The sequence below is a fragment of the Musa acuminata genome, chromosome BXJ1-11 (genome assembly GCF_036884655.1).
Source record: "Musa acuminata AAA Group cultivar baxijiao chromosome BXJ1-11, Cavendish_Baxijiao_AAA, whole genome shotgun sequence".
Classification (NCBI taxonomy): Eukaryota; Viridiplantae; Streptophyta; class Magnoliopsida; order Zingiberales; family Musaceae; genus Musa; species Musa acuminata.
Genome location: NC_088337.1, coordinates 28638805 through 28664572, shown reverse-complemented (window position 1 = coordinate 28664572; position 25768 = coordinate 28638805). Strand labels below are relative to the sequence as shown.

General features: G+C 39.0%; 2 protein-coding genes and 1 pseudogene across 10 annotated transcripts; all 3 read right to left on the bottom strand.

The window, feature by feature from the left end:
• Positions 1 to 2881: 2881 nt before the first annotated feature.
• LOC135596482 (pentatricopeptide repeat-containing protein At1g71490-like) lies at positions 2882 to 7779 on the bottom strand (annotated as a pseudogene).
• Positions 7780 to 8359: 580 nt separating this feature from the next.
• Positions 8360 to 15965, bottom strand: LOC108951655 (pentatricopeptide repeat-containing protein At1g71490-like). Of its 8 annotated transcripts, none has more exons than XM_065090586.1 (8): positions 13268 to 15965; positions 12931 to 13103; positions 12675 to 12743; positions 11831 to 11975; positions 11603 to 11663; positions 9367 to 9436; positions 8693 to 8776; positions 8360 to 8585 (listed from the first exon to the last, which is right to left on the bottom strand). In XM_065090586.1, the coding sequence occupies exon 1, from the start codon at positions 15948 to 15950 to the stop codon at positions 13782 to 13784; it is 2169 nt and encodes a 722-aa protein (XP_064946658.1). In that variant the 5' UTR covers positions 15951 to 15965; the 3' UTR covers positions 8360 to 8585; positions 8693 to 8776; positions 9367 to 9436; positions 11603 to 11663; positions 11831 to 11975; positions 12675 to 12743; positions 12931 to 13103; positions 13268 to 13781. The 8 variants fall into 8 exon arrangements, with proteins under 8 accessions (XP_064946658.1, XP_064946657.1, XP_064946656.1 ...); XM_065090585.1 differs by having other exon boundaries at positions 11836 to 11975; XM_065090584.1 differs by having other exon boundaries at positions 11603 to 11975; positions 12931 to 13115.
• Positions 15966 to 16244: 279 nt separating this feature from the next.
• On the bottom strand, positions 16245 to 24680 carry LOC135597534 (pentatricopeptide repeat-containing protein At1g71490-like). 2 transcript variants are annotated; one of them, XM_065090590.1, is made up of 5 exons: positions 24450 to 24680; positions 22652 to 23510; positions 19524 to 20028; positions 17504 to 19225; positions 16245 to 17407 (listed from the first exon to the last, which is right to left on the bottom strand). In XM_065090590.1, exons 4-5 carry the CDS (start codon positions 18912 to 18914, stop codon positions 17007 to 17009), a joined length of 1812 nt encoding a protein of 603 aa, XP_064946662.1. In that variant the 5' UTR covers positions 18915 to 19225; positions 19524 to 20028; positions 22652 to 23510; positions 24450 to 24680; the 3' UTR covers positions 16245 to 17006. The 2 variants fall into 2 exon arrangements, with proteins under 2 accessions (XP_064946662.1, XP_064946663.1); XM_065090591.1 differs by lacking the exon at positions 16245 to 17407 and having other exon boundaries at positions 17574 to 17710; positions 17794 to 19225.
• Between the last annotated feature and the right edge of the window lie 1088 nt (positions 24681 to 25768).

The following is a 25768-nucleotide window of genomic DNA, read 5'->3' as shown; positions in this document are numbered from 1 at the left end:
CGTTCTTGATACTCGAGGGTCAAAATAGAGCTCTTCATGATTTGAAGATCTATAACGATCTTTGGGTTTATCATGATCACCTTACTCAAGGAGAAAAAAATGACAAGGCACTCCCTCTCATTTTTAGGCTATTCAAAGATAGGACTTCGACTACCTTGACCACGTATTGGTTGAGAGAGCAAGACTCAAATGGTAAGAAAGAGGATATCTTTTCGACCTAACAAAGGAGACTAAGATTGATAATTGTCAGAGGTCCAGGAGGTAAAGAGGTGAGGATAAAAGACTTAGAGAACTCAAGTGATGGCTCAAGATGCAAAGTGAGCCCCAAAACAATGGGAGAGACTTCTTACAACCTTAAATCTCCACTTCGACTCCCAAAAGTCCCATCACGCTTTCTACTCAACTTTTCCACTCGATCTCCAATAGACTCAACACTTTGTAAATTTTTCGCTCGTTGAAGTATTAACTAAAGAAAAGGCTAACAGACCATTAGAGCCCACCATACAAGTCATGCCCAATGCATTCTTCTTGAGCTAAAAATAGAAAATACACCCGAGACATTCTTCTTGTGCTAAATATAAAAAAATACCTAACATAGCATCAAAAATGTGTTCGAGATACTTTTCTAGAGCTAAGCATTAAAAATATACTCAAAATGTCATACTTGGGTTGAACATAAAAAATACAACCAAAATATCATTTTCGGACTAAGTATAAAAAAATACACCCGAGATGCCCTTCCTAGATTAAGCAGAAAAATGACTAGTTTCTTAGGGTTAATGTTCAAGTAGAAGAAAAAAATTATAGCTTATCACGTAATGAAAATTCATAAGATCTTAATAGATTGAAGGGATTGTATTTTCAAATGCCATATTTGCATGGTAGAGGGGATGTTGGAATTTAGTATCCAACGAAATGTTTTCTAGTAACTTAAGATTTTATATTTGTCACCCAACTAAAATCTTTATCAAATGTTCAAAAGAGTAGGTTTGTGGACAAGTGGTCGTGAACATGCTCTTTTTGCTATCCTATTCATCCATTAGTTTCATGCTACAAAAAGATGAGTTGCTATCCTTTGTCAATTGGATTTGGCCATCGACAAGTATTTGAACTACATATAGAATTCATTATTGTTGGTGTCTATTCATCAGTCCTTTGGTTTTCCAATTACAATAATTGATTTGGGCTTCTTTATGTCATTAAACGTAGCTCTTAAGATGGTAAACCATGTGAATCTTTTTTTCCAATTAATTATTTTACACATAGATTAAGATTCTAATAAAACAATACACAATGATGCCAATATGTTTGTAGGTTCAAGAAGCTATTACAACATTTGAAAGTGAAAGAGTCATCACCTTCAAATAGTCGAGGAAGAATGCACTCCAAAGACATATCTATCACATTTTTATTACTCTTATTATGCTTGTTGGCAATGAGAGCGCTCAGAATCTTTGATAGACATTATGTTGTAATGCAACAACATCCATCAGCTTCGCATGTCGAACGATTACCATTGCGTCCGCATGGCCCGATGCAATCATCATTCGTGTTGCATGGAACCCCGATATGTACGCAGCTTGCTTCTGCCTCTCTAATTGGACGTTCTGTAAGTAAATACAATAATTAAGTAGCAATAAGAAGTTAGAGAACCATCAACAGTGTTTACAATGAAATGAATTCAAATAATGAGGTGACAAATGATATTGATATATACCGGTGGATGTTACGAGCATGACAAGAGATAAAACCAGGAAACCAACGATGAGAACAGGAAGCTTGGAAGCCATTAGTAGTGATGGACCTGATGAAAAGAACAAAAATTAAAGATAGAAGGTTGATGATAATAATGTCACTATGGACTATCGGAAGTAGCACTGACCTAGAGTTATCAAAGTCTTTCTTTTTTTACAAATAATGATGCCTAAGAAAGGCCATTAAATAGAACCATTGCGGTCCCATGAGATTCGCTCCACACTAGTCTTCGGTTGTCTTATTTGATGATAATTTACAAGTTTTCATTGAGCATATTTGAGGTATGATATGTGAGAGATGATTCATTGAATCATAATTTTAAAAATAAAATATTTTATTTATGATGGTGTCATGAATATCATCGATCGGTGAGTCGGCCTGGTTGATTCACCGTCGAAGATGTAGATCCATCCTCATGTCTCCTCCATGCTGACATGATGAACCGGTGCAAGAGGCTCTGGCCTTGGAGTGGAGAGGTCAGTAAAGGGATTGGGGTCTTCTTAAGCATGGTCCTCTCTCGGTCATCGAGTCATCTTCTAGCGGAATCGTCCCCTGGGTGCCAACGGTCTTGCACAACAGGTCAATGTCGGGGGGTTTTCTAACTCGACTTCTCTGATACTTAAGTTAGTGCAAGACAGAGAAGGAGAGAGAGAGAGAATGATATAAGCTGCATGGTGGCATGAGTGTCGAGCCCCCTCCATTAGCGTGAACTATGGGTGGCTTTTATATGTGGGTACTTGGCCGGGTCGATTGACCTTCATACTAGTTGATCGAAGAGAAGATCAGGTTAACTGACAGATCATTATATCAAACATCTTTTTCTATTCTCTCGTCCTTTGATTTTGATAAGGCGAGATAGTTAAGACGGGCGACTTGCCGACGAGCTATGCCCGAAGGATTACCGCGACTATCGCCCTTCTTTCGTATAAGTAGGGAATGTTCTTCTCGTCCCTTATCTAACATGATGGATTATTGAGGCTGCACCATGCCGCCAACCATTAGTGCAGGGCAATTATGACAAGGCATCATCAGAGAAATAATGACTCAAGAGTCCTCCTTAGGTATATGTTTTCGCGACAGATGAACCGGTATGGGACAAGATTATTCCTATCAATTTGCAATACCTGCAAAATCATTTACAATTCTGCAAAGGCTCATGTAACACTGATCAAAATTGTCAAAAGTCTATCAGCCTAAAGCTGATTTCACTAACTTTATAATTAAAGCATAAATGTAAAAGAGGTGGGTGCACTTGCAGTTGCTTTCTAGTATCTACGGCTTTCTCAAAGATAAAGTATGAGCTTCGCAGGTGTTGGAGAAGAACCATAGGGTGAACCAATACAAGGGGCACCTGAACCAGAGATGTTTTCCTCAATCATTGTGTGAAAAGATAATTGACTCTCGGATTGTAGAGACATCAGAGCTCCTCCTGGCATCACGATGGCTATAATTGACCACGAGTGAAGCTGTGTCATAGTAACAATCATCACAGGGCATCTCTTGCATCTCTCTTTCCTCTACGGCTCGCAGAGCCATTAGATCTGCCACCGAAAAGTAGACCGATATAAGTACGACAATCACAGTGCAAAACTTGATGCTCAGAATTGATAGAAGATAAGATTTCCTCAACTATACGAGGAAATCTTATCTATTCTATTGAGGAAAATCCTCTATTCTATTGAGAAAAATTTTCCCTCCTAATCCCTATAAATAGGAGAGGGACATGCTAATGCATTCAAGCTAAAGTTACTTCAATAAAGCTTCTTATCTTCTATTCTTTTTATCATGGTATCAGAGCTGTTTGCCTAGAGCGCCATCATCGTCAAAACTATAGCAACAACAATAGCAGTAGCAATATGCTCTTGCCCTACTCATGAGCCTTCGGAGCAACCTTTTGTTGATCACTGACAATAATATACAAGACATAGGTAGGTAATCAGGGCAACATGAAAAAGCGCTAGAAGAAGAGTGCTCAACAGAATCAAGAGACACTAGCCTTTGTGAAGCAGTTGACCTTCTTTGCTTACCCACTATTCTTGGCCTCATTGAAAAAACTTGCATAGTGAATACTGGAATACAGTAAAAGAAGACATAACCGATGGTCTCTATTTCTTCCTTGGCGCAGAGTGCCCGACTCCCTCTTCTGCAAGGAGGCACATAGTAGGAACACAAGTGTGAGAATGAAGGAAGGTTCTGAAAACCCAAGATTGAAGAGTATGTAGAACTTGCAAATGTACCTCTGCCATGCTATGGTGGAGAAGCGCTGTCCTTCTAAAAAGACTAAGCCTAGCAATTTCACTTAAGCTCCACCAAATTGCAACTATAACTTAGAAATCCTCGAGATACTCAAAACTGATCTAAGGTCCATGATAAGGAAGCTCGAGTTTTTGTCCAAACTTCACAAATGCATGTAACTTGTAAAATATAAGATCCCATCTCCAACTATGTAACTTGAACACATGAACAAACTTAGAATAGTCCAGTCCGCCAATCTATAAAGTCCACCTTCATGATCATGGCACCAAAGCAATTTAAAGCATTCAGGGAAGCAGAAGGTCCAACGAGTTAATATAATCACCATAAAAGATATAATTGGAAAAGATCAACCCAGCAAGGATCAATATTATCAACCACAATTAAAAATTTACCCATTCACAAGCAAAATCTTCCAAACACTTCAAAGGGTGGCCAAATGTTATGCTGCTTCAGGTGGGTAATAATCACATGAACATTATAAAGTAATAATAATAACAACAACCACCATATGAACATTGTATACGTAGAAGACAATTTTGAACAATTACCTTTATTCTACCATGCACATGGTGAGGTTCAGTGAAACTAACAGAATCTTAGTGACAAGTCATTCTCAATATGCAAAACAAAACTAGCTTATCTCTAGCTACTCAAATGAAGCTAATTACCTGCCAGAAGACTGAATAAACGAAGAAAAGGAAATCTATCTAACAAGAGACAAAGCGATGTTCCGCAGCTCTAATCGAACAATACACATAAATGAAGCCCCTAAAACATAAGAATGGTCGAAGAACACAAAGCAAAGAAAAGAAGAGATGAGATAGCACTAACCTAAGCCTGTTAGATTATATGATCCTGTTTAATTGAGTAAGATATATTACAGACCTGATTGGATTCTGATTACGATTATTGACCAATAGAAAGAATATATAATTATAATAGGATTTCTTAGGAGATGATTTTGATGGGAGGGAGTCTCATAGTTACTTATCCTATACCCCTCCGCTTATGCCTATAAATATATAGGACCAACTAGGGACTCAATAGGTTACATTACATTATCAGTTTAGTTTAGAGATTATAGATCTTAAGGTGCAGCTACAGTGGTTTTAAACAGTGTTACACCAGAAAAAAAAAAAGTGTTAGTCAATCCAAAAATATTATGACATTGATTTTAATTTGATTCAAACTCAAAAAAATAAATTAATTCTGTTTAATTGAAAAAAAGAGAGAAAACTGGAAATGATAAAATAAGTCTATTACAAAGTAGAAATGTTCTATGGTAAAAATTTGAAAATAAATAAACAAAATTGATGCTAGTTGGACAATAAGCAAAGCATCAAAGAAAGCATTTTTGGTTACCTCTAGTGGTTTAGGGACTCAGTTCCATCATTGGAGGTAGAAGTGTTCATAGCGGCTTATTTCATCATTTTTAATTCAAAGCAAAATACTGAGAAGCTTTTAGTCCAATTCTGCTTGTCATTCCACTAACTGTGGCCAATTTCTTTAACATGTCCAGTAAAAATGGCAGAATAAACATTAATCAATCAATATTGCCATGACACTTCATATAAGACCATGATGAGGCTATCCGTTGCCGTAAACAATGACAAATTTGAAATAATCACAAGATCATGATATAAATGACTAGCACAATTCACTGAATATTTGAACTCCCACCTCTTCAGTATGGACCCCTGCAAGATGAAGCTATCCATTGTTTGAGTGCCACTATTTCTGTAGATTGTGTCAGCTTGAGCCAAACAAGTAAGCATTATTGATTAGCAATTTTTACATAACCAGAACCAGATTATGAGGGAGTAAATGCTTTGCATTTCTACTGTAGAGACTCTCAGATCAGCCATTAAGTAGCACTCAGCTGACAAACAAATTTATGTTCTCTAATCAAAGAGAATTATTTGCAGCAATTTATTCGATTATATTGAGTCCAACTGGTACTTTTCACTGCACTGCTTGTGAATCTGTGATGAGTTGTCTATTATTGGTCAGTATGCCAATGAGCAATCCTAAGGTTCAATATGTGCACATGCTCACATTATGTATTGCCCATGTTGACCATTGATTTTGAATTCTTGGACAGAGAGTAATTGTAAGAATTCTTCAACTCTATCTCCATAGACAGGTTACTTAAAGAAGCTAGGGGATGATATTTCACCTGAACCCTGTTTCTCTCTCACCCTTCAATGTCCTCAGCAAATCCCAAATCCAAATTTTCAATTGACCCAGGATCACTCATTTGCCCATTTAATATATCCAACACCTCATAGATCTATCCCCCACTAGGAAAGGATGAAATCCATTCCCTCAATTGGTCTGAGCCAAAACGGGTGACTTTCTAACACAGAAGTCCCTCCCTTATCATTGTCCTCACCTTTGCAAGATCATCCCAACATCCAGCAGCTGCATACAAGTTAGCAATCAGCACATAGTGCCCAGAATTGTCCGTCCCCATCTCTTGGAGCTTCTTTGCAGCTCTTTCTCCAATCTCAGTGTTCTCATATACCTGGCATGCCCCAACAAGAGCTGCCCACATTGCAGCTGTCGGCAGTAGTGGAGCTTTATGAAGAAGTTCCTCTGCCTTTTTAACCAAACAAGCTCGAGCAAATAGATCAACCATGCAAGAGTAGTGCTCCATCTGTGGCGCAATGCCATATGAGTCAATCATCGTTTTAAAGAGCTTATGACCCTGGGACACAAGTCCCAGAGTGGCTACAAGCTGAGAGGACCGCCACCATGTTTATGTGGTCAGGTTTGATCCCACTGTCAATCATCTGATTAAAAAGTTTCAAGGAAACAGTTCCCTCACCTTGAATTCCATTACCTGCTATCATTGAAGTGTATGACACCTGATCACGGTTGGTCAGCAAGTCGAAGACCCTTCTGGCAAGTAAGATTCTTCACGACTTGTCAATAAGGGAGTTCCAGAGTAATAGGAATCCCTTGAAATCATGTTTAATAATGTAGCAGTGCAACTCCCGCCCATGCTGAAGGTTTGTAACACAGGCACATAAGGCGAGGTATGGAGGTTCTCCTGAGTGCACCATGTCTCAGAAAATGAAAGAAGCTTCCTCTGCTTGGTCTGACAGGTGAAAGCCGGCAATCATTGTATTCCATGCGACCAAACTCCTCATTTTAGCCATTTGAAACAAAAGGCAAGCATGCTCCATGTCTTTACATTTCAAGTACATTGTAATGAATGCATTGCGGCCGCTCTCAATCCCATCACTGCAGCAACGAGAAGGAAACCCATGAATCTCTTTCCCCAATTGTAAAAATCCAACATGAGAACCAAGTACTCAGACTGATGACCAGCATCACAAAGCCAGCCTCAAACCCATGCGTGGTCACCTCAGAGATCAATCTCAATGCTTCTCTAGGATTGCCCCTTTGCAAATGACCACCGACGATTGTGTTCCACATAACGCTATTCACCTCTGAGTTCTCCGCTCTCATCTGCTCGAACAATTGGAATGCTTTCTCCCACATTAGCCGATATGGATACCCTAACACAATAGTATTCCATGACACCACATCTCGCTCCGGCATTTCGTCAAACAGCTTCCTCGCAAAACCTAAGGCGCCACACTTTGAATACATTGCGATCAACGCGTTCTGGACAAAAATGTTCCACTCCATGCAGCTGTCATTAATTGACCTGTGCACTTCCTTCCCAAACCCCAGGTCAAGCACGTCGCCACAAGCCTTAAGAACGTACGGGTAGTTGAATCTATCAGGCCGGATGCCTCTATATATATATATATATATATATATATATATATATATATATATATATATATATATATATATATCATGTGAATCTCTTTGTTTCCATTAAGTCTTTTCCTCATAGTGATAGTTATATCTGGATTTATTAAGCATTTTATATGACTAAAATTCTAATAAAACAATAAAAAATGATCGAAACAAATTATTTTTACTTTAGAAAGTAAATTATTTTGGCTACAATAATAATTATGTGCTCATACAACTTTTGAAAATCAAGAATCATCACCTTCAAATAGTTTCTGCAAATCTTCATAATCCTCTTTTGAAAGCTTTCAAGTTCAACTTCTCTTTCAAACAGATTGAATCGAAACAATTTTCATCGGAATCGGTTTTAAATGAAACGAATAATTTTCTGAAATTACGAAAAATTTTCGCTGGACTAATTCACCCCCCTCTTAGTGCCGCTCATGATCCTAACAGAATTTACTCCAAAGAACAAGAAGATATTTTAGAGAAAAATATAATGTTTTTATCCATGTTACATAATCTTCCTCCTCATCATTATTTCAACGAGACAAAGCCAAAGCCAAAGCAAACAAAATGATCACATATCTATGACATTATTATTATTATTCTTATTATTATGCCGGTTGACAAAGAGGCATTCCAAACCTCTAACAAACGTTATGATGTAAAGCAACAACATCCATCAGGTTTGCATGTCGAAAGAGAACCAAAGCGTCCGCATGGCCCGAAACAATCACCATCCGACTTGCATGGCACCCCGATAGATACGCAGGTTGCTTTTGGCTCCTTAATTGGGTTTTCTGTAAGTAAACATAATATTTAAGTAGCAATAAGAAGAAGTTAGAGAATCATCAACAATGTTTACATTGAATTCAAATAATGAGACGGAAATGATTCTAATATATACCAGTGGATGCCACAAGCATGACAAGAGATAAAACCAGGAGACCAACGATGAGAACAGAGAGCTTAGAAGCCATTTGTGATGGACCTGATGAAAAGAATATTGATGATAGAAGGTTGACGATTATAATAATATCAGGACTTTCGGAAGTAGCACTAACCTGGAGTAATGGTGTCAAGAGAGGCCATTAAATAGAACCTCTATGATTGCATGAGATTTGCTCCTTACTAGTTTTGGGTTTAGTATTATTTACAAGTATTTATTGAGCATATTTGAAGTATGATGTGTGAGAGATGATCCATTGAACCATAATTTGAAAAGCAAAATATTTTATTTAGATTTACTATTCTCAAAGTATATCTAAAACAAATATAGTAATATATTTCTATTTAACTTAATCATAAGTTGTTCCATCGATATTAGTTTTGATTTATTCCGTGATGCTTTTGTGAGTTTAGTTAGTATCCAATGAGTTTATCTCGACATATAATTTATAAGACCTGATACATTTAACCAAAGTTTTCTAAACAAAATCTCTTGTCCAAATTCACTCTTCCAAATCTATATCAAATGCAAATAAACTAATATTACACTTGTAATTGGAACCATATCAAAATATATAGCATACATGAAGGACTCTTGGCTGCCTGTAAAATTAAGAGTACTGAAATCCATACCTTTACATTAAGAAGTCATAGTCTTCCACCAGTAACAAGTTGCAACTTCTTCGTTTCTTTGTCCCATAGACTGTTGGCAAGTATAGTTTGTCAATAATTCATATCCATTTATTTATATGGCACAAACAAAGCTGTGTTTTAACTATTTCTTCTTCTAGTTTCATTTTCTAAGCATAAAGAAGAATTCATACCTGATCAATGTTATAGCTCAATTGCATAATTGAAAATTATTGACAGTTCAAGATAATGTTGAGCTAGTAATTCACTTCTTCGGAGTTTTCGGATGGAATATGAACAGGCGAGATATAATTAGTTAAAATTAACTCACCTTATTCATTTGTTGTGATTTCTAATAATCTCGATTGGTTGATGTGATCTTTAAATTTCTTGAAATATGAATTTTTTAGGAAATTTTTGAAGATAATTTTGCTTTCACCCAATATAAGATTCATGAACTTAGGAGTAAGAAATGTCATGTGTATGTTGAAAGTATTGTGTGCGACACAAAGAGTGTTGTGAATCCGAAATCATTTTCTCTCACTTTCGGCTACATCCTATTAAGAAATGGGCTCCTACTAACCCAACCCACCTATTGAAGAGATCTTAAAAGCCTAAGCCATCCTATCATATATATGCCTTTGGAAAATCAAGTTTGACTCTAATGGTTTTGTTCTAATTTCTAGGATCAAATCATTGTCTTTAGAAAGCATTATCTTGTTGTGGATATTGGTTATCATCTAAAAGATATGATGAATATAAAAATTGTCTTTTAACTTGTTAGGTGGATACAAAGTGAAAGCCTGCAATGCATGATTCACAAGTGTGTTGCATGATTCATGAAAACTAGCATATGCTCTCTTCTTCAACCATTTCTATATTTCTTATCTTTCCTCGAAAGACATGACAAAACCAAAACCATGATTCATGAAAACTAGCAAATGCACTCTTCTTCAACTGTTTCTATATTTCAACTCATAACTTTAACTCGATTAGAGGCCCTAACATAGTAGCATGTTCAAAATTTCAAGCATCTCCTCACATTTGAGTAGTAGTGTCCAATAACTCCATTAAATCCCCACTAAATTATGGTTTTGGTAAACCTCCAAGTATCTAACTTTATTTTCTATAACATTATTGCTTTTACCGACGGAAACATGAAAATAATGGACAAAAAAATAATTTCAACATCTTAGTTATGTTTTCAATGGTGACAAACAACGGTACCGTTAGGAGCCACAACAATTGTGTCAGTGCGACGTAGTTGTCGAGCGATGCTGATGCAGATATAGAGCGACAAAATAGATACTCGATGTCTGCATCGATGCTGATGTAATGCAGAGCGACAAAAGAGCAACGATCTATTACGAGCTAGACGTGCCTTCCTTAATTGGGCCTATGATGTGTCCATCTACGATGCCAACTTCCTCATGGCTTATCATGTCCACCAGGTCACTTGTGCTGCTTACCACTCCCTTGACGTTGGCTATCATATCTCCGACATAGGTACGTGGTGGGTTCACCACTTTTGTGCTTCCTACAATCTCGATCCCGCTTACCAACTTCCTCATGGCTTATCACGTCCATCAGGTCACTTGTGTTGCTTACCACTCCCTCGACGTTAGTTATCATATCTCCGACGTAGGTACGTGGTGGGTTCACCACTTTTGTGCTTCCTACAATCTCGATCCTGCTGTCTTCCATCTATATTTTGTGACCTCCTTGTCCTCTAGCTCTTTACTATTTACCAATGAATCCGCAGTAACACCTCAGGTGAACAAGCCCATAGACCCTCGATCATGAAACAACTACACAGGGTGATTGAGGAGACGACGGGGTTGTTATTAATGGTCACCACACCAAATGCATCGGCATTGAATCACACGGAACACAGATTCCGCACATACTGCTGATGCACTGAAATCCTCGAGATATGCAAAACAAAACTAGCTTTATCTCTAGGTACTCAAATGAATCATACAACTACTACTCCAGCATGATAGTGAACGGATCAAAGCAATCCAAATCTTCTGGTCTCAGAAATTTTTAAGACAGATTTCACTGCTCGAACATGGAAAGAGATCAACCAAAAGATCAGGTGGGATCTCATCACACGCATCAGAAAATTGAACAAGTTGACAAAAACAAAGTCGAAAGCTACAGCTAACAATCAACAATGAAATTGAACCTCTATCCACGAAAAGCAAGTAAACTGCATTATCTCCATCGACAGAGTTACCTTTTCCTATATGTACTTCGTGTCCCGCAAACGCAGACGAAGCTAATTATCTGCAAGAAGACTAAATAAACGGAAAAAAGGAAACTTATCAAACAAAAAATATATTAATCTGATTTAGCTATAAAGAAAAGAACTTGGCGATGTTCCGCAGATCCAATCGAACAATATACGTAAATGAAGCCCCTGAAACGAAAGAACGGCCAAAGAAAAGAAGAGATGAGATAGCACTTAGCTGGGCCGCCATCAGAGAGCTACTCGGAGCAATTTATAGCTGGCAAGTACGAACCCTAAACCTCGAGCACTCCGGGAGGCAAAAACCTGACCGAATCTTGCCACGGGGAGCTCTCGGTGAGGAGAAGCTCGATCCGGCATGCTGCGGAGATTGTTCCGACGGGTCAGAGATCGAAACCTTAGCGGATCCACAGGGGAGTGAGGAAGAAGAGCACGAGCATGATGCGTGGTAATGACAAGTCATCACCAGCTGTCATTCGACCGGAGCAGTTGGCTCTCGATCGTTGAAGTGTGACGACGTACGGCGCGTTTTATTGCACAGATCTTAAAGCGGGATTGCTTAATGATCGGGTCGTTCACAACTCCTGCATTGTGATCCGTGCGAGCGCACGGCACTCGGTCGCACTCATGGGTGTGGTGTATTTACTCAAGTTATTAATTTATTAAGAACAACTTAATCATATTAAATACAATTTCAATTATTAATTTTAGCTATTAATATTTAATGTAAATATTTCATAATAACGGTTTAAAGATATTTTGATATGGATTATAATAAAAGAACGTACTTAAAGTGCAGCTACATTGGTTTTAAACAGTTTTACATGGGAAAAAAAAATAAGTGTAAGTCAATCCAAAAATACTATGACATTGACTTTTAATTTGATTCGATCTCAGAAAATAAATCGATTCTGTTTAATTGAAAAAAGAGAGAAAACTGAAAATGATACAAGTATTTTACAGGGTAGAAATATTCCATGGTAAAATTTTGAAAATAAATAAACAAAATTGATGCTAGTTGGACAACAAGCAAAGCATCAAAGAAAACGTTTTTTATTACCTCTAGCAGTTTAGAGACTCAGAACCATCATTGGAGGTAGAATTGTTCATAGCAGGAAGGTCAATATACCTGGACAATCAAAACAAGCAAGACTTCAATTAATTAGTAAAAAGTTGACAATTTGAGATGATGATTAACATAGATGAAAAAGGAGGTAAAACAGTGTGTACCAAAGCGTAATAACTCATCAAAACAAAAAAATTCCTAGCAAAATCTTATAGAACAATCAGATAGTCCATGTCTCAACAATCAACACCTTGACTTTGCTGGCCCAATAACATGTGCCTTGGTTCTCTTCAAGCTTTTACATTTGCTAGTCACATCCAAAGGCTTATTTCGTCATTTTTAATTCAAAGCAAAACACTGAGAAGCTTTTAGTCCAATTCTGCTTGTCATTCCACTAACTGTGGTCAATTTCTTTAACATGTCCTGTAAAAATGGCTGAATAAGCATCAATCAATCAATAATGTCATGACATACATATAAGACCATGAAAAGGCTATCCGTTGCTGTAAAATAATGACATATTTGAAATAATCACAAGACCATGATATAAATGACTAGCAAAATTCACTGAATAACTGAATTCCCACCTCTTCAGTCTGAACCCCTGCAAGATGAGGCTATCCAATGTTGAGTGCCACTATTTCTGTAGGTTGTGTCAGCTTGAGCCAGACAAGTAAGCATTATTGATTAGCCATTTTTACATAACTAGAACCAGATTATGAGGGAGTAACTGGTTTGCATTTCTACTGTAGAGACTCTAGGATCAGCCATTGACTAGCACTCAGCTGACAAAAAAATTTATGTTCTTCAATCAAAGAGAATTAGTTGCAGCAATTTACTCGATAATACTGAGTCCAACTGGTAGTTTTCACTGCACTGCTTGTGAATCTGCGATGAGTTGTCTGTTATCGGTCAGTATACCAATGAGCAATCCTAAGGTTCAATATGTCCATATGCTCACATGATCTATTGCCCATGTCGACCATTGATTTTGAAATCCTGGGCAGAGAGTACTTGTAAGAATTCTTTGACTCTAGTCTACATAGACAGGTCACTTAAAGAAGCTAGGAGATGATATTTCACCTGAACCCTGTTACTCTCTCACACTACAATGTCAACGACAGATTCCAAATCCAAATTTTCTATTGACCCAGGATCACTCATTTGCCCAGTTAATGTATCCAACACCTCATATATCTCAGGTGCCAGGGGGTTCGACCTATCCCCCACTAGGAAAGGATGAAATCCATTCCCTAAATCAGCCCAAGCCAAACCGGGTGATTTTCTAACACCCGAGTCCCTCATCAATGTCCTCACCTTTGCAAGCTCATCCCAACATCCAGCAGCTGCATACATGTTAGCAATCAGCACATAGTGCCCAGGATTGTCCGTCCCCATCTCTAGGAGCTTCTTTGCAGCTCTTTCTCCAATCTCAGTGTTCTCATATACCTGGCATGCCCCAACAAGAGCTGCCCACATTGCAGCTGTCGGCGGTAGTGGAGCTTTATGAAGAAGTTCCTCTGCCTTTTTAACCAAACCGGCTCGAGCAAGTAGATCAACCATGCAAGAGTAGTGCTCCATCTGTGGCGCAATGCCATATGAGTCAGTCATCATTTTAAAGAGCTTATGACCCTGGGACACAAGTCCAGAGTGGCTACAAGCTGAGAGGACTGCCACCATATTTATGTGGTCAGGTTTGATCCCACTGTCAATCATCTGATTAAAAAGTTTCAAGGCAGCAGTTCCCTCACCTTGTATTCCGTAACCTGCTATTATTGAAGTGTATGACACCTGATCACGGTTGGTCAGCAAGTCGAAGACCCTTCTAGCAGCTAAGATTCTTCCTGACTTTGAGTACATGTCAATAAGGGAGTTCCAGAGTAATAGATATCCCTTGAAATCATGTTTAGTGATGTAGCAGTGCAACTCTTGCCCATGCTGAAGGTTTGCAACACGGGTACATAAGGCGAGGTATGTCACGATGGTTACATAGTTTGGTTGAACTCCTGATTGTACCATGTCTCGAATTACAAAAGAAGCTTCCTCTGCTTGGTCTGACAGGCCAAAGCCGGCAATCATTGTATTCCATGTGACCAAACTCCTCATTTTGGCCTTTTGAAACAAAAGGCAAGCGTGCTCCATGTCTTTACATCTAGAGTACATTGTAATCAGTGCATTGCGGACGCTCTCAATCCCATCACCGCAGCAACGAGTCGCAAACCCATGAATCTCTTTCCCCAATTTTAAAGATCCAACATGAGAACAAGCACTCAGACCAACGACCAGCGTCACAAAGTCAATCTCAGACCCATGCATGGTCACCTCAGAGATCAATCTCAATGCTTCTCTGGGATTGCCCCTTTGCAAATGACCACCGACGATTGTGTTCCACGTAACGCTATTCACCTCTGAGTTCTCCGCTCTCATCTGTTCGAACAATTGGAATGCTTTCTCCCACATTCCCCGTGATGCATACCCTGACACCATAGTATTCCATGACACCACATCTCGCTCCGGCATTTCGTCAAACAGCTTCCTCGCAAAACCTAAGGCGCCACACTTTGCGTACATTGCGGTCAACGCGTTCTGGACAAAAATGTTCCACTCCATGCAGCTGTCATTAATTGACCTGTGCACTTCCTTCCCAAACTCCAGGTCGAGCACGACGCCACAAGCCCTAAGAACCGACGGGTAGGTGAATCTATCAGGCTGGATGCCTATCTGAACCAGCTGCCTATAGGCGAGGAGCGCATCGGAAGGGCGGTCGTCCTTCATGTACGCAGAGATCAACAGGTTCCAATGGAGAACCTCCAAACTGTGCGAGGAAAAGACGAGGGCGTGGGCATCCGGGAGGAGGCCAAACGTGATGTAGAGGGAGGTTAGCCTGGGGAGTAGAGAAGGGTGGTCATGCAAGCCACAAGAGAGGGTGAGGGCATGGAGCTGCAAGCCCTGACGGGCGGCCTTCTGGGAAGAGGAGCATGAGATGAGGGATGAGAGAGAATGGAGGACAAGGAGAGAGGAAGCGGGGTAGCGGAGACGTAGAAGGGAGAAGGCAGTGAAGGCCTCGGAGAGGTGGCCCTGGGCGGAGAGCGCCTTGATGGAGGAGATGAGGGAGTGGTGGTGGTGGATAGGCGGAGATGCCTCTAAAGCTTCGGGTTCTGACGGTGCAGGTGGTGGTGACTGGGCGAGGAGGGGGAGGTGGAGGAGCGCTTTCTTCCATGGATTTGGGACGTGAGTTTGGGCTTGAAGCATTGCAGCACACACGGCCATTGGAGTTTAAGTTGGCCTTTATATATATATATATATACACACATTGTGTCTTGAGCCAATATACATTATCTAATGATAAAGAACAACAGGATCCAATAAAAAAAGCGATTGTTAAATAATATATATATATATATATATATATATTTTTTTTTTTTTTTTTGCCTGATACAATTGTGCATAAAAATACTTGCTCGCAGTAGTTGGCACAGAAATGACCATACAATTTCAGGGTTGAAAACAAATGAGAAATCAATTGTTGCCCTTTCTCTTGGCCTGGATTCCATATGATAAGACTTGAGAACACAGATCATAGTTTCATGCAATGTCACAATAAAATCCTGTTAGTATTGCTTCTGTTTGTCCAAACACTTCCATCCAACACTGCCCTCCATGTTTGGCTGTATCATCTCTTTTGTATACCAAAGCAATTGTCTATACAACAAAACAACAACAATTGCAAGAGAAAAACAAAAGTATGTTGACTATGACAAAGACTTGAGATTCATCAAGGGCAGAGCCTTAGGAGATGGTTTTGTCCAAACTACAAACTAGCCCATATTGATGCACAATGAGAAAGTCATAGAAGATAATCTTATTACCAATTTAAACCTTGATAACCATTGAAGCTGGCAAGTGCACTCAACCTGTAGTACCTCAACTCAATCCTTGTCCATCCAACATGGTTGCTGGCTTTATTTCTCATCAGATTCAGCATGTTCTCTGGTATTTCAGTTCCATCCACATGCACATGTATCACTGCAATTATGAACCATGAATTTCCCAAAAGAAAACTATAAAGGAGGCACAAACATGTTCTTTGGTTTATCACAAAATCTACTTTCACCCAGTTACATGATAACAATCTAATTCCCCACTCCATGTGTATATCCAGGATATTATGTGTGATCAAGTAATCCAAAAAGTAATATAGGAGTATGATGTGGACAGTGATTCAATAGTTTCACTGCCATGACCATAAACAATTGGGAGCCTTGCCGATTTCCATAGTGTTGCCAAGCTCCAGCCAACATGCAGCTGAAGCAAACATGACTACTACTAACTGTAGTGGCTGGGATTGCCCCACTTCATCTCCAAAAGCTTCTTAACAGCTCGTTGGCCAATCTCTTTGTTCCCACGAACCTGAGAAGCACCAACAAGGGTAGCTAACATTGCAATGCTTGGCTCAAAAGGCATTTGATTGATTAACTCTTCTGCCTTCTTGAGGAGACCTGCCCGACAGTATAAATCGACTATGCAAGAGAAATGTTCCAATCGAGGTGCAATGCCATATACACTGATCATGTGGTTGAACAACAACTGTCCTTCAGTCACAAGTCCCGAGTGGCTACAGGCTGAGAGTATGGCTACCATTGTTACATGGTCTGGTTCAATCTCACTGCTAATCATCTGCTGGAATAGCTTCAACGAAGTGATTCCTTCCCCCTGCATTCCGTAACCTGCAATCAACAAAGTGTAAGAGACCACATCACAATCTCTCATAATGTTGAAAAGCCTTTGGGCAGTTGCCATTCTTCCTGATTTGGAGTAGATACCAATGAGAGAGTTGCCAAGGGCCAGGTGGTCTTCAAATCCCTGCTTGGTTATATAACAATGTAGTTCTCGTCCATGCTCGAAGTTCATAACACGAGTGCACAAGGAAAGCATGGTTATAACTGTAACAAAGTTGGGTTGCATGCCAGAGCCGATCATCTTATGGAAAAGAAAATAGGCTTCCTCTGGTTTTTCTGCATGTAAAGCTCCTGAAATCATGGCATTCCAAGCAATCAGACTCTGCATGGCATTAATTCTAAACAGAATGTATGCATAGCTTGTGTGCTTGCACCTGGAGTACATTGTGATCAAAGTATTCACAATATTTTCAATCCCGTCGCAGTGAATTCGAATTGCCACTCCATGAATCTCCTTTCCAATCCTCACAGACTCAACTTTAGAACATGCCTTTAGTCCAATGACCAATGTCACATGATCCACAGCTGAACCACTGATTCTCATCCGGGAGATCAACCTTAGCACTTCCCAATGGTTACCCAACTGCAAATTCCCTGAAACAATAGCATTCCAAGTTACGGTGTTCACTCCTGGGCCCTCAAGCATCGACTGTAGCAACTCAAACGCCTCCTCCCACCTTCCTACCGAAGCATATGCCGAGATCATCGAGTTCCAAGTAATAACATCTCTCTCAGGCATTCCATCAAACAGGCTCCTCGCGGCGTCCAGTGCACCGCACTTCACATACATGGCCACTAAAGAGTTCCAAGCGCACAAATCCAATTCTATCCCAGCAGCATCCATGCAAACATGAATCTCCCTTCCTAAGCCCAGGTCACCCATCTCGCCGCAAGCGCGGAGAACGGACGAGTAGGCATGCTTGCCCACCCTGACGCCCCTCTCAACCATTTGCTTGTAGGAAAAAATCGCACCTTTCCAACGCCGGCAGCGGGCATGCGCAGATACGAGGAAGTTCCAAGCCAAAGAACGGTTATTGCTCGAACTTTCGGCTAAAGAGGTGGCGTCGGAGAGGAGACCGCCTGCGGCGTAGAAGGAGGTGAGCTTGGGAAGCAGGAAGGCGTGGTCCTGGAAGCCGAGGGCGAGGACGAGCGCGTGGAGCTGCCGGCCCTCTGGAATGGCGCTGCGGGAGGTGCAGCACGAGAGGAGGGACGACAGAGGGCGCAGAAGAAGGGCCACGTCCGGGGAGCGGAGGCGGAGGTCGGAGAAGGCAGCGAAGGCCTCGGACAGGTGGCCGACGGCGGAGGCGGACTGGATGAAGGCCACAATGGAGCGCAGTTGAGAGCTGCGTGCAGCCGAAGGGAGGGCCTTCGCCGGTAGCACCGGTGCTTGGGAGTTGGTAAGGGGAGAGGGGAGAGCACTCCACCATCGTATGGGGATGCACCTGTCGATGTGGTCGAAGGTGTTCGATGAAATACTGGGAGGAGAGGAGCGCATCAACGTCTCGACGCATCACGGTGTGGTGCGGCGGAAGTGGTGGTTTGATTCATTCGAAACGTATCTAATTGTTTTGATTCGGAAATGGCCTTATCGGGTAGCCACGGAACCCAACAAATAAACTAATTAAACCCGATCCGATGAGCTATCGGGTCGGACGCAACTCTCTCTTGCAAAGAGGAGGCATGATTAGGGCAAGTAATCCAGAGTAGTCCGTTTATCAACCTGGATCGTCGGATCTAACTGGACGGTCAAGATCGACCTTGTATGTTTCTCGTCCTCGTGACATCTGTTTGGCTGCTCTCCTTTAGCTGCATGGATCAGTCAATGCAATATTTAGAACCAGATGATATCTATATAAAAAAGACAATAAATCAAGAGAAACACAAAAAGTTATGAGAACTAAATTGCTTGCTGCAAAGACACAACATTCGTCAATCTCTCACACTCAGTTACAGCGAGCCCAACGTTACAAGAGGCTACCTGTGGATTGATCACCATCTGTATACCCAACCAGCACTGATGCTGTCAACTTACAATAACAATCCAAGCTTCAAAGCTAACAGATCCAAGTAAAGAAAAATGAATCAACAACTTTGGAGAACATACCATGCATGGTGGTCAGCTCCCAATTGATATCGCTTCTGCTTGGAATTCAAGTAGTGAATTAAGAAAGAGATCCAGAGAAAATGGAGAATCACTGAGACAGGTAAAACAAATATAGGTCGATGCCGCAGAGCACATGGAGGGCGCAAAACTCTACACAGGTATTCCTGAGAAGCCATCCAGTCGAAAACTGTGAAAATTCACTTTGGTAGACTTAAAGACATGAGCAAAAAAATTGATCTATACACACCGGTGACAAGTGAAAGTATCAGATATCGGCAGGGTATATTTAGATCCACATGTGAATACATATGCACCATCAGAATGACTCTTTTCCATTCTTTTTTGGCATACCAACTCAAACAATGATGCCATGATTATGTAGCAACAGATCACTATCATTGAACACCTTTATGTATCAAATATTACCCATGGGAAGAGATTTTCAAAATAAAAAACCCAAGATTCTGTAAGCTACCCAGTTTATTAAAGTTGCTACTGCACACACCTGCATGACAAAAGCCTTTAGTTACAGTAAGCTTTGGTCACATCAAGAATTTTGTCACCTATGACAAGTTGTTTATAATCATTACAAACCTATCTAAGCAAAAAATGATAAGTAAACTGATACTATCTTAAAAGATTAGCATAATCGTATCACAACCACAGTAGTAACAGTAACAGATATAATGAGGAAAAAATATAATCCAAATATGGCATATCTTCAACTGCATGCATTGCAACACAAGCTGTAATCAATTTGGCATATACAGCGACATTCACGGTTATTTAATCATAATACTGCATCTTGAAGCCGTATAGAATTCAGTCATAGTCAAATGACTCAATCATGTCTTCGGTCACATGAAAAACATTTTAGAACACTTGTTAGTAGATTTCCAAATAACATTCCACATCTTCCTCCCACCAGTGTACTTCAGTATCCAACAAGATTACAGGAGAATCATCTTAAAATAAGAGTGGTCATTAGTTCTAATACTCTAAAATTTGCCAAAGATACTGTTAAGAACTTCATTTTATCCTTGAGAAAACCAAAAATTGAAGCATCAAGCTTCACAATCTACTGAAGCTGCTCTAAAACATATCCCATTCATAGATACAATTCAATCAAAGATTGTGTGTCCAAAACAAAATCAGAAATGAAAAAAGACAACAAAAGCACCAACAAATTGGCATATCTCAGAAAATTCCTACTCTCAGATCATTTAGCACCACCTATCACATTAAGTGAAATTTGAACGATTCATGCCACAATTGCGGCGGTTCAGTAACCTAAAATATATCCACAACAGACATGCTATACCCATCAACCATAAAGAATGAGTCACAGCTACATTTTTGGCAAATCCTTTCCAATTCAATCACAAACCAGTGATGGCAATTTAGCCCGGTTGGGTTCGGTTTTGTACCAGGCAAAATTTACTGGTCGAAGCCCAGGGCAGTCCGGTCTGAACCATTAAGAAAATATAACTGTTTAAAGAGAATGGAGTTGCAATTAGGGATCGCGACTTCTCTCTCTTCCTCTGCTTAACGTTGCCATCCATCACTGCCTGCCCCTCTGTTGCCCACTGCACGCCGCCAACATGGTTTTGGGGTACTCTTCCTCCATTGCCACTCTTCCTCTTCTTTTCTTCCTTCTTCTTCTCCTCCTCTTCTTCCATCTTTTTCTTCCTTCTTCCTCTTTTCCTTCTTCTTCCTCTTTATTCTTCCTCTGCTTTCTCTTCCTTCTTCGTCCCCTCCTCTCCCTCCTCTAATCAGTTTGTGGTACATTCCAGTACCGACACAAGGTATGCCGAAATGGATCAGATCCATACCAGTCCAGCCATGGACCAGCACAAGTCCAGTAACCGAAACTGCAAACCTTGTCACAAACTACACAGAAATCTGTTTGCATCAGTAGAAAATCTATTTGGAGTTTTTTTATCCACTGCAACCTTATATTGAGAGAGTGAACAAACAAGATGCAAATAGTTATAAAGCCAGTTAACAAGTGCATGAATCAAATAAGGACAGGAAGTTGATTACAGTGCCTTCGTTTTCCAAGTTAATGTGAAGGCTTCAGTCAATTAAAGACAATAATTCACAGAAGCACGTAAACGGCACATGACCAAATGTCATGCAGAATGTGTCGAATACACTTTCCATCTAAATGCACTGTAACTGAAAAAACAAAATGATGTATTCCTTGTGTTTTATTTACTTGATTTATTCCACCAACTTAGAAAATTATTGAAAAATTATCTTTTCTACTTTGATTTGTATCCTTCACAATGTTTGTTATACCGCCCAAATCAATATGGTACGGGCAGAATGGACCAATACAGGCATGGGTCGATACACGGATCACCTCATTTCAGGCAGTCCAGTTAAATCAATAAAAAATAAAAAATGGTGGGGCCCTCTCCAAATCAGCATTTAAAAAAAACAGATTAGGGCTCATGAACACAAGCTCTCTTCTCGCGTAAGATGGTGCTGCCTCGCTGTTGCCGCTTCACCACTGCTACTTCAATGCTTCCTCGCCGCTGCCACTTTGACAATGTCATTCTCCTGCTTCCCAAGTACGCTGTTGCTGCTCTTTTCCTCCTCGCCAAACCATCGGTACGCACCAACATACCATATGTTTGTACATCGGTATAGACCGGTATGTACCATTCTATCAAATTGTCGAAACATGTTTGGTACCCAAAAAAGGCAATCCTTATTCTTTCATGTGAATTTATTGACAATAGTTGAAAATTCAAAAAGCAAAGTCATTTTTTAGGAAACTACCAGTAGCTTTTATATTTATTTTCAATATTCACACTGATAAATAGAAGTTTTAAACCAAGCACTAAATAAAAACAGAAATAGAAATATTTGAAGTTCGCCAAGAAAAAAAAAAACAGCTTCGGTAAGTTTTGGTCTAAAATGTGACAAAGAATACCTAGATGGTATCTATACACTAATAGCATTGGCAAGAACATAAATAATGCATAACAACTTTATTCATTACATGACTTATTTAAAAAACACAAATGAACCTAAGTTATTTTATTCTTTATAACATGAATAGCTCGATCTAAGCTACATACACAACAACTTTGAGTTTGCAAAGAAAGAAGATAGCAAACCTGCAGCAGTCTTTCCCAGCAAAAAGTTTCCAAAGTGCTTCTTTAGGCTCCAATTCTGCAGTAGTAACTGTGGTATAATCTAACTTGCTCAAAAAGATGGCAACAGGACTGCCAGGTGAAGGGGGATTCTGAGTTAGCAATGAGATACATGAACCACCTTTACTTCTTGCAACTTCATCTGATGCAGAGAGACTTCAACATGTTCAAGACCCAATTGCCACTTTATCAAGTCAGAATTCTTCTGAAGAACCTGAATTTCACCAAAAGGGAGCTTCAAATCCAGAGCCTGTGGACCAACAGACAATGCTTCATCCTTCTTGAATTTCAGGAATGGCATACAAAGCTTCTGGATTTGCTTAAAGTTCGAATCCTGCCCAATGACACCCTGCTTTAATGCTTCAAGTATCTCCTGATCAGGTGCAAAAGAGCATCTCTCTCTGTCAAATTTGCTTTGAAGTATCCTCAAGCATTCTTCTTTCCACCCATAAAATTGCTCATTCACATATATAAGACCTACTGTTAGTTTGCTTTCTTCTGTTGCAGGAATTGTAGCCCCTTTTTTAGCCTTCTTAGGACCAGACACTTGCTTCCGAAGCAACTTCCTCATTAACACTAAGTCCTGCAAGTACTTGTTAGCAATCTTGAGTGTAGGATCAGAGGCATCATACAGGGGCCAACCAGCAGTAACTACACAGCCATCCTTCTTCAAAATATTCTTCCAAACATCTCCGCATAGTCAGGACAAATTGGTGTAATGAGCCTTGTCCGAACATCCATGAACCGCCACAACAATTCACCGTTCATACCTCCTACTCCACGAGAACCTGGAAGAGGTTTCTGAGACAACAAGAAACAAGCCCTACAGACAAAACCATAAAATAGTGAAAATCAAAGAAACTATGCCTAGTCAAAACTTTTTGTAGTATATTCATCGATTCAACCAAAAACTACCAATAAATCCAATTTAAAGATCCTAAGAGCAGAAAAAAAAATTATGTGAAAACCAACAGCATGAAAGTGAAAAAATCTTTGTTTAAGAAATCTAACCTACAGATAAATCAATAACACAAATGACAGTGAACTTAGGAAAAGAAAACTAAATGTGTTTAGTTCTCATCTAAAAAAAATCAATGGCACGTAATTTCAAGACCAGCAATGAAAAATTAGGGATAAGAGGCTGACTTCATTTCTAAGTAATGGATGATTCGACACTCAAAATATACCATTGAATCATTATAAAGAGCAGGATAAACTAATAACACACAGAATAGCAAATTTAAGGAAAGGGAAGTAGATGCATTTAGTTATAGTTGGTTTTCTTAAAGTCTTATTGGTGAAGTGTCTCATACATAAGAGGAATCCATAAAACGCTATTTCAAGACTAACGGGGAATAATTAAGAATAAAATGCTAACTTTTTTCTCAGCAATTGACGATTCAACACTATACAAATTCGTATTCTAATGATTATATCAATATAATGAGCAGGATAAACCAAAAATGCATTTTTTTTCTCATTTCCAATTACAATTGAGATATCATTCTGCCGAAACAAAACTAAAAGGCAATTCCCCCTTTTTCTTTCGTATCCAACGCATAATTACAATAAGATGGAACATACAGTTAAAGGAAACCAAGCGAACTCAGATAGGAGTGCCACACCCACAAAACCACCCAAAAACCATAACATCAGCAGAAACGCAATTGCTTTCCTTCCCGACGAACATTCCAGAAGAGAAGAACAGCAAAACAACAATACAGAACTAACATCACAACACAAATCGGTGTCAAAAAAATACCATCTTTTAACGCAACGCAAAGCAATTGAACGATTACGAAGAGGAACCCGGGACAGATAGAACAACAGCTTCAGCCCCCCGGGAAAGCACAGATCGAATGCTCCCCTAGAAAGAATTCGATTCGAGAACCTAAGCCAAGGAAAAGGCCTCCGGAGGAATCGCCACAAAATGAGAGACCGCACCACGAGCGACCAGACTACGTTTAGGTTTAACGTTTGTCGTCGCACGTCGTCTCCGGTCTAAAGAACCGGGATTTGCCGTACAATTTTATATCGTCCAAATTACTTATATATATATATATATACATATACATATATATGTATATATGTATATATATATGTATATATATATACATATATATATATATGTATATATATATATATGTATATATATATGTATATGTATATATATATATATATGTGTATATATATATATATATGTATATATATATGTATATGTATATATATATGTATATATATATATGTATGTATATGTATATATGTATGTATATATATATATATGTATGTATATATATATATATATGTATATATGTATATATATCAGGGAATTATGTATATATGCGTCTAAATTTAAGTTACTTATATGTATAGCTGCAACAGAGATATCCAAAGCCCAAACCAAAATTGACAATAATAATCCTTTTCAGCTATCCTTGACATAAATATTTAGTATAATATTTATTATACAAGTGGTAAGTTTCAGATTTAAATTCATGTACGAACGTCATGTACATTTATGTAATATAAAGAATTTTTTATAATATATATGAAGTTTTTAAATATTTTAAAATATTAAATATATTTACTATAAATAGGATTTTAGTAGTGGATATTTATTTATTTTTTAGATGTAAGTTAACGAAAGGGATATATATGAAAGATAGTAGAATTTACGATGGTGAATATACTATTCAAAATTTTTATGAGGATATTTATGTGAAACTCAGTGAATTTTGCATCGTATCAACGTTCATTAGTCAATAGCAACTTTTTTTTAATCGGATTTAGGATGAATTTGAAGTTTTATAAGTTTAGATATTAGGTAATCGGTTTAATTAATTAATTATTTATTTGATACTTAATGAGGTTTGATAGTAGTCATTGATAGTATGAGTTTTCTAAGTTATAAGGAATTATTCGCTTTGAAGTGGTCAAGTATGATTTAATTTTACGATGTTGAATTGGATCCGAAAAAGGCGCATTTGAAAGAGGAGTAATCTTTTTTCTATTTTAGTAAAATCTGGTTCTCCAACCCCTCAAGTAAAATAGATTGATTGAACCTATTTAGTTATTCAAATT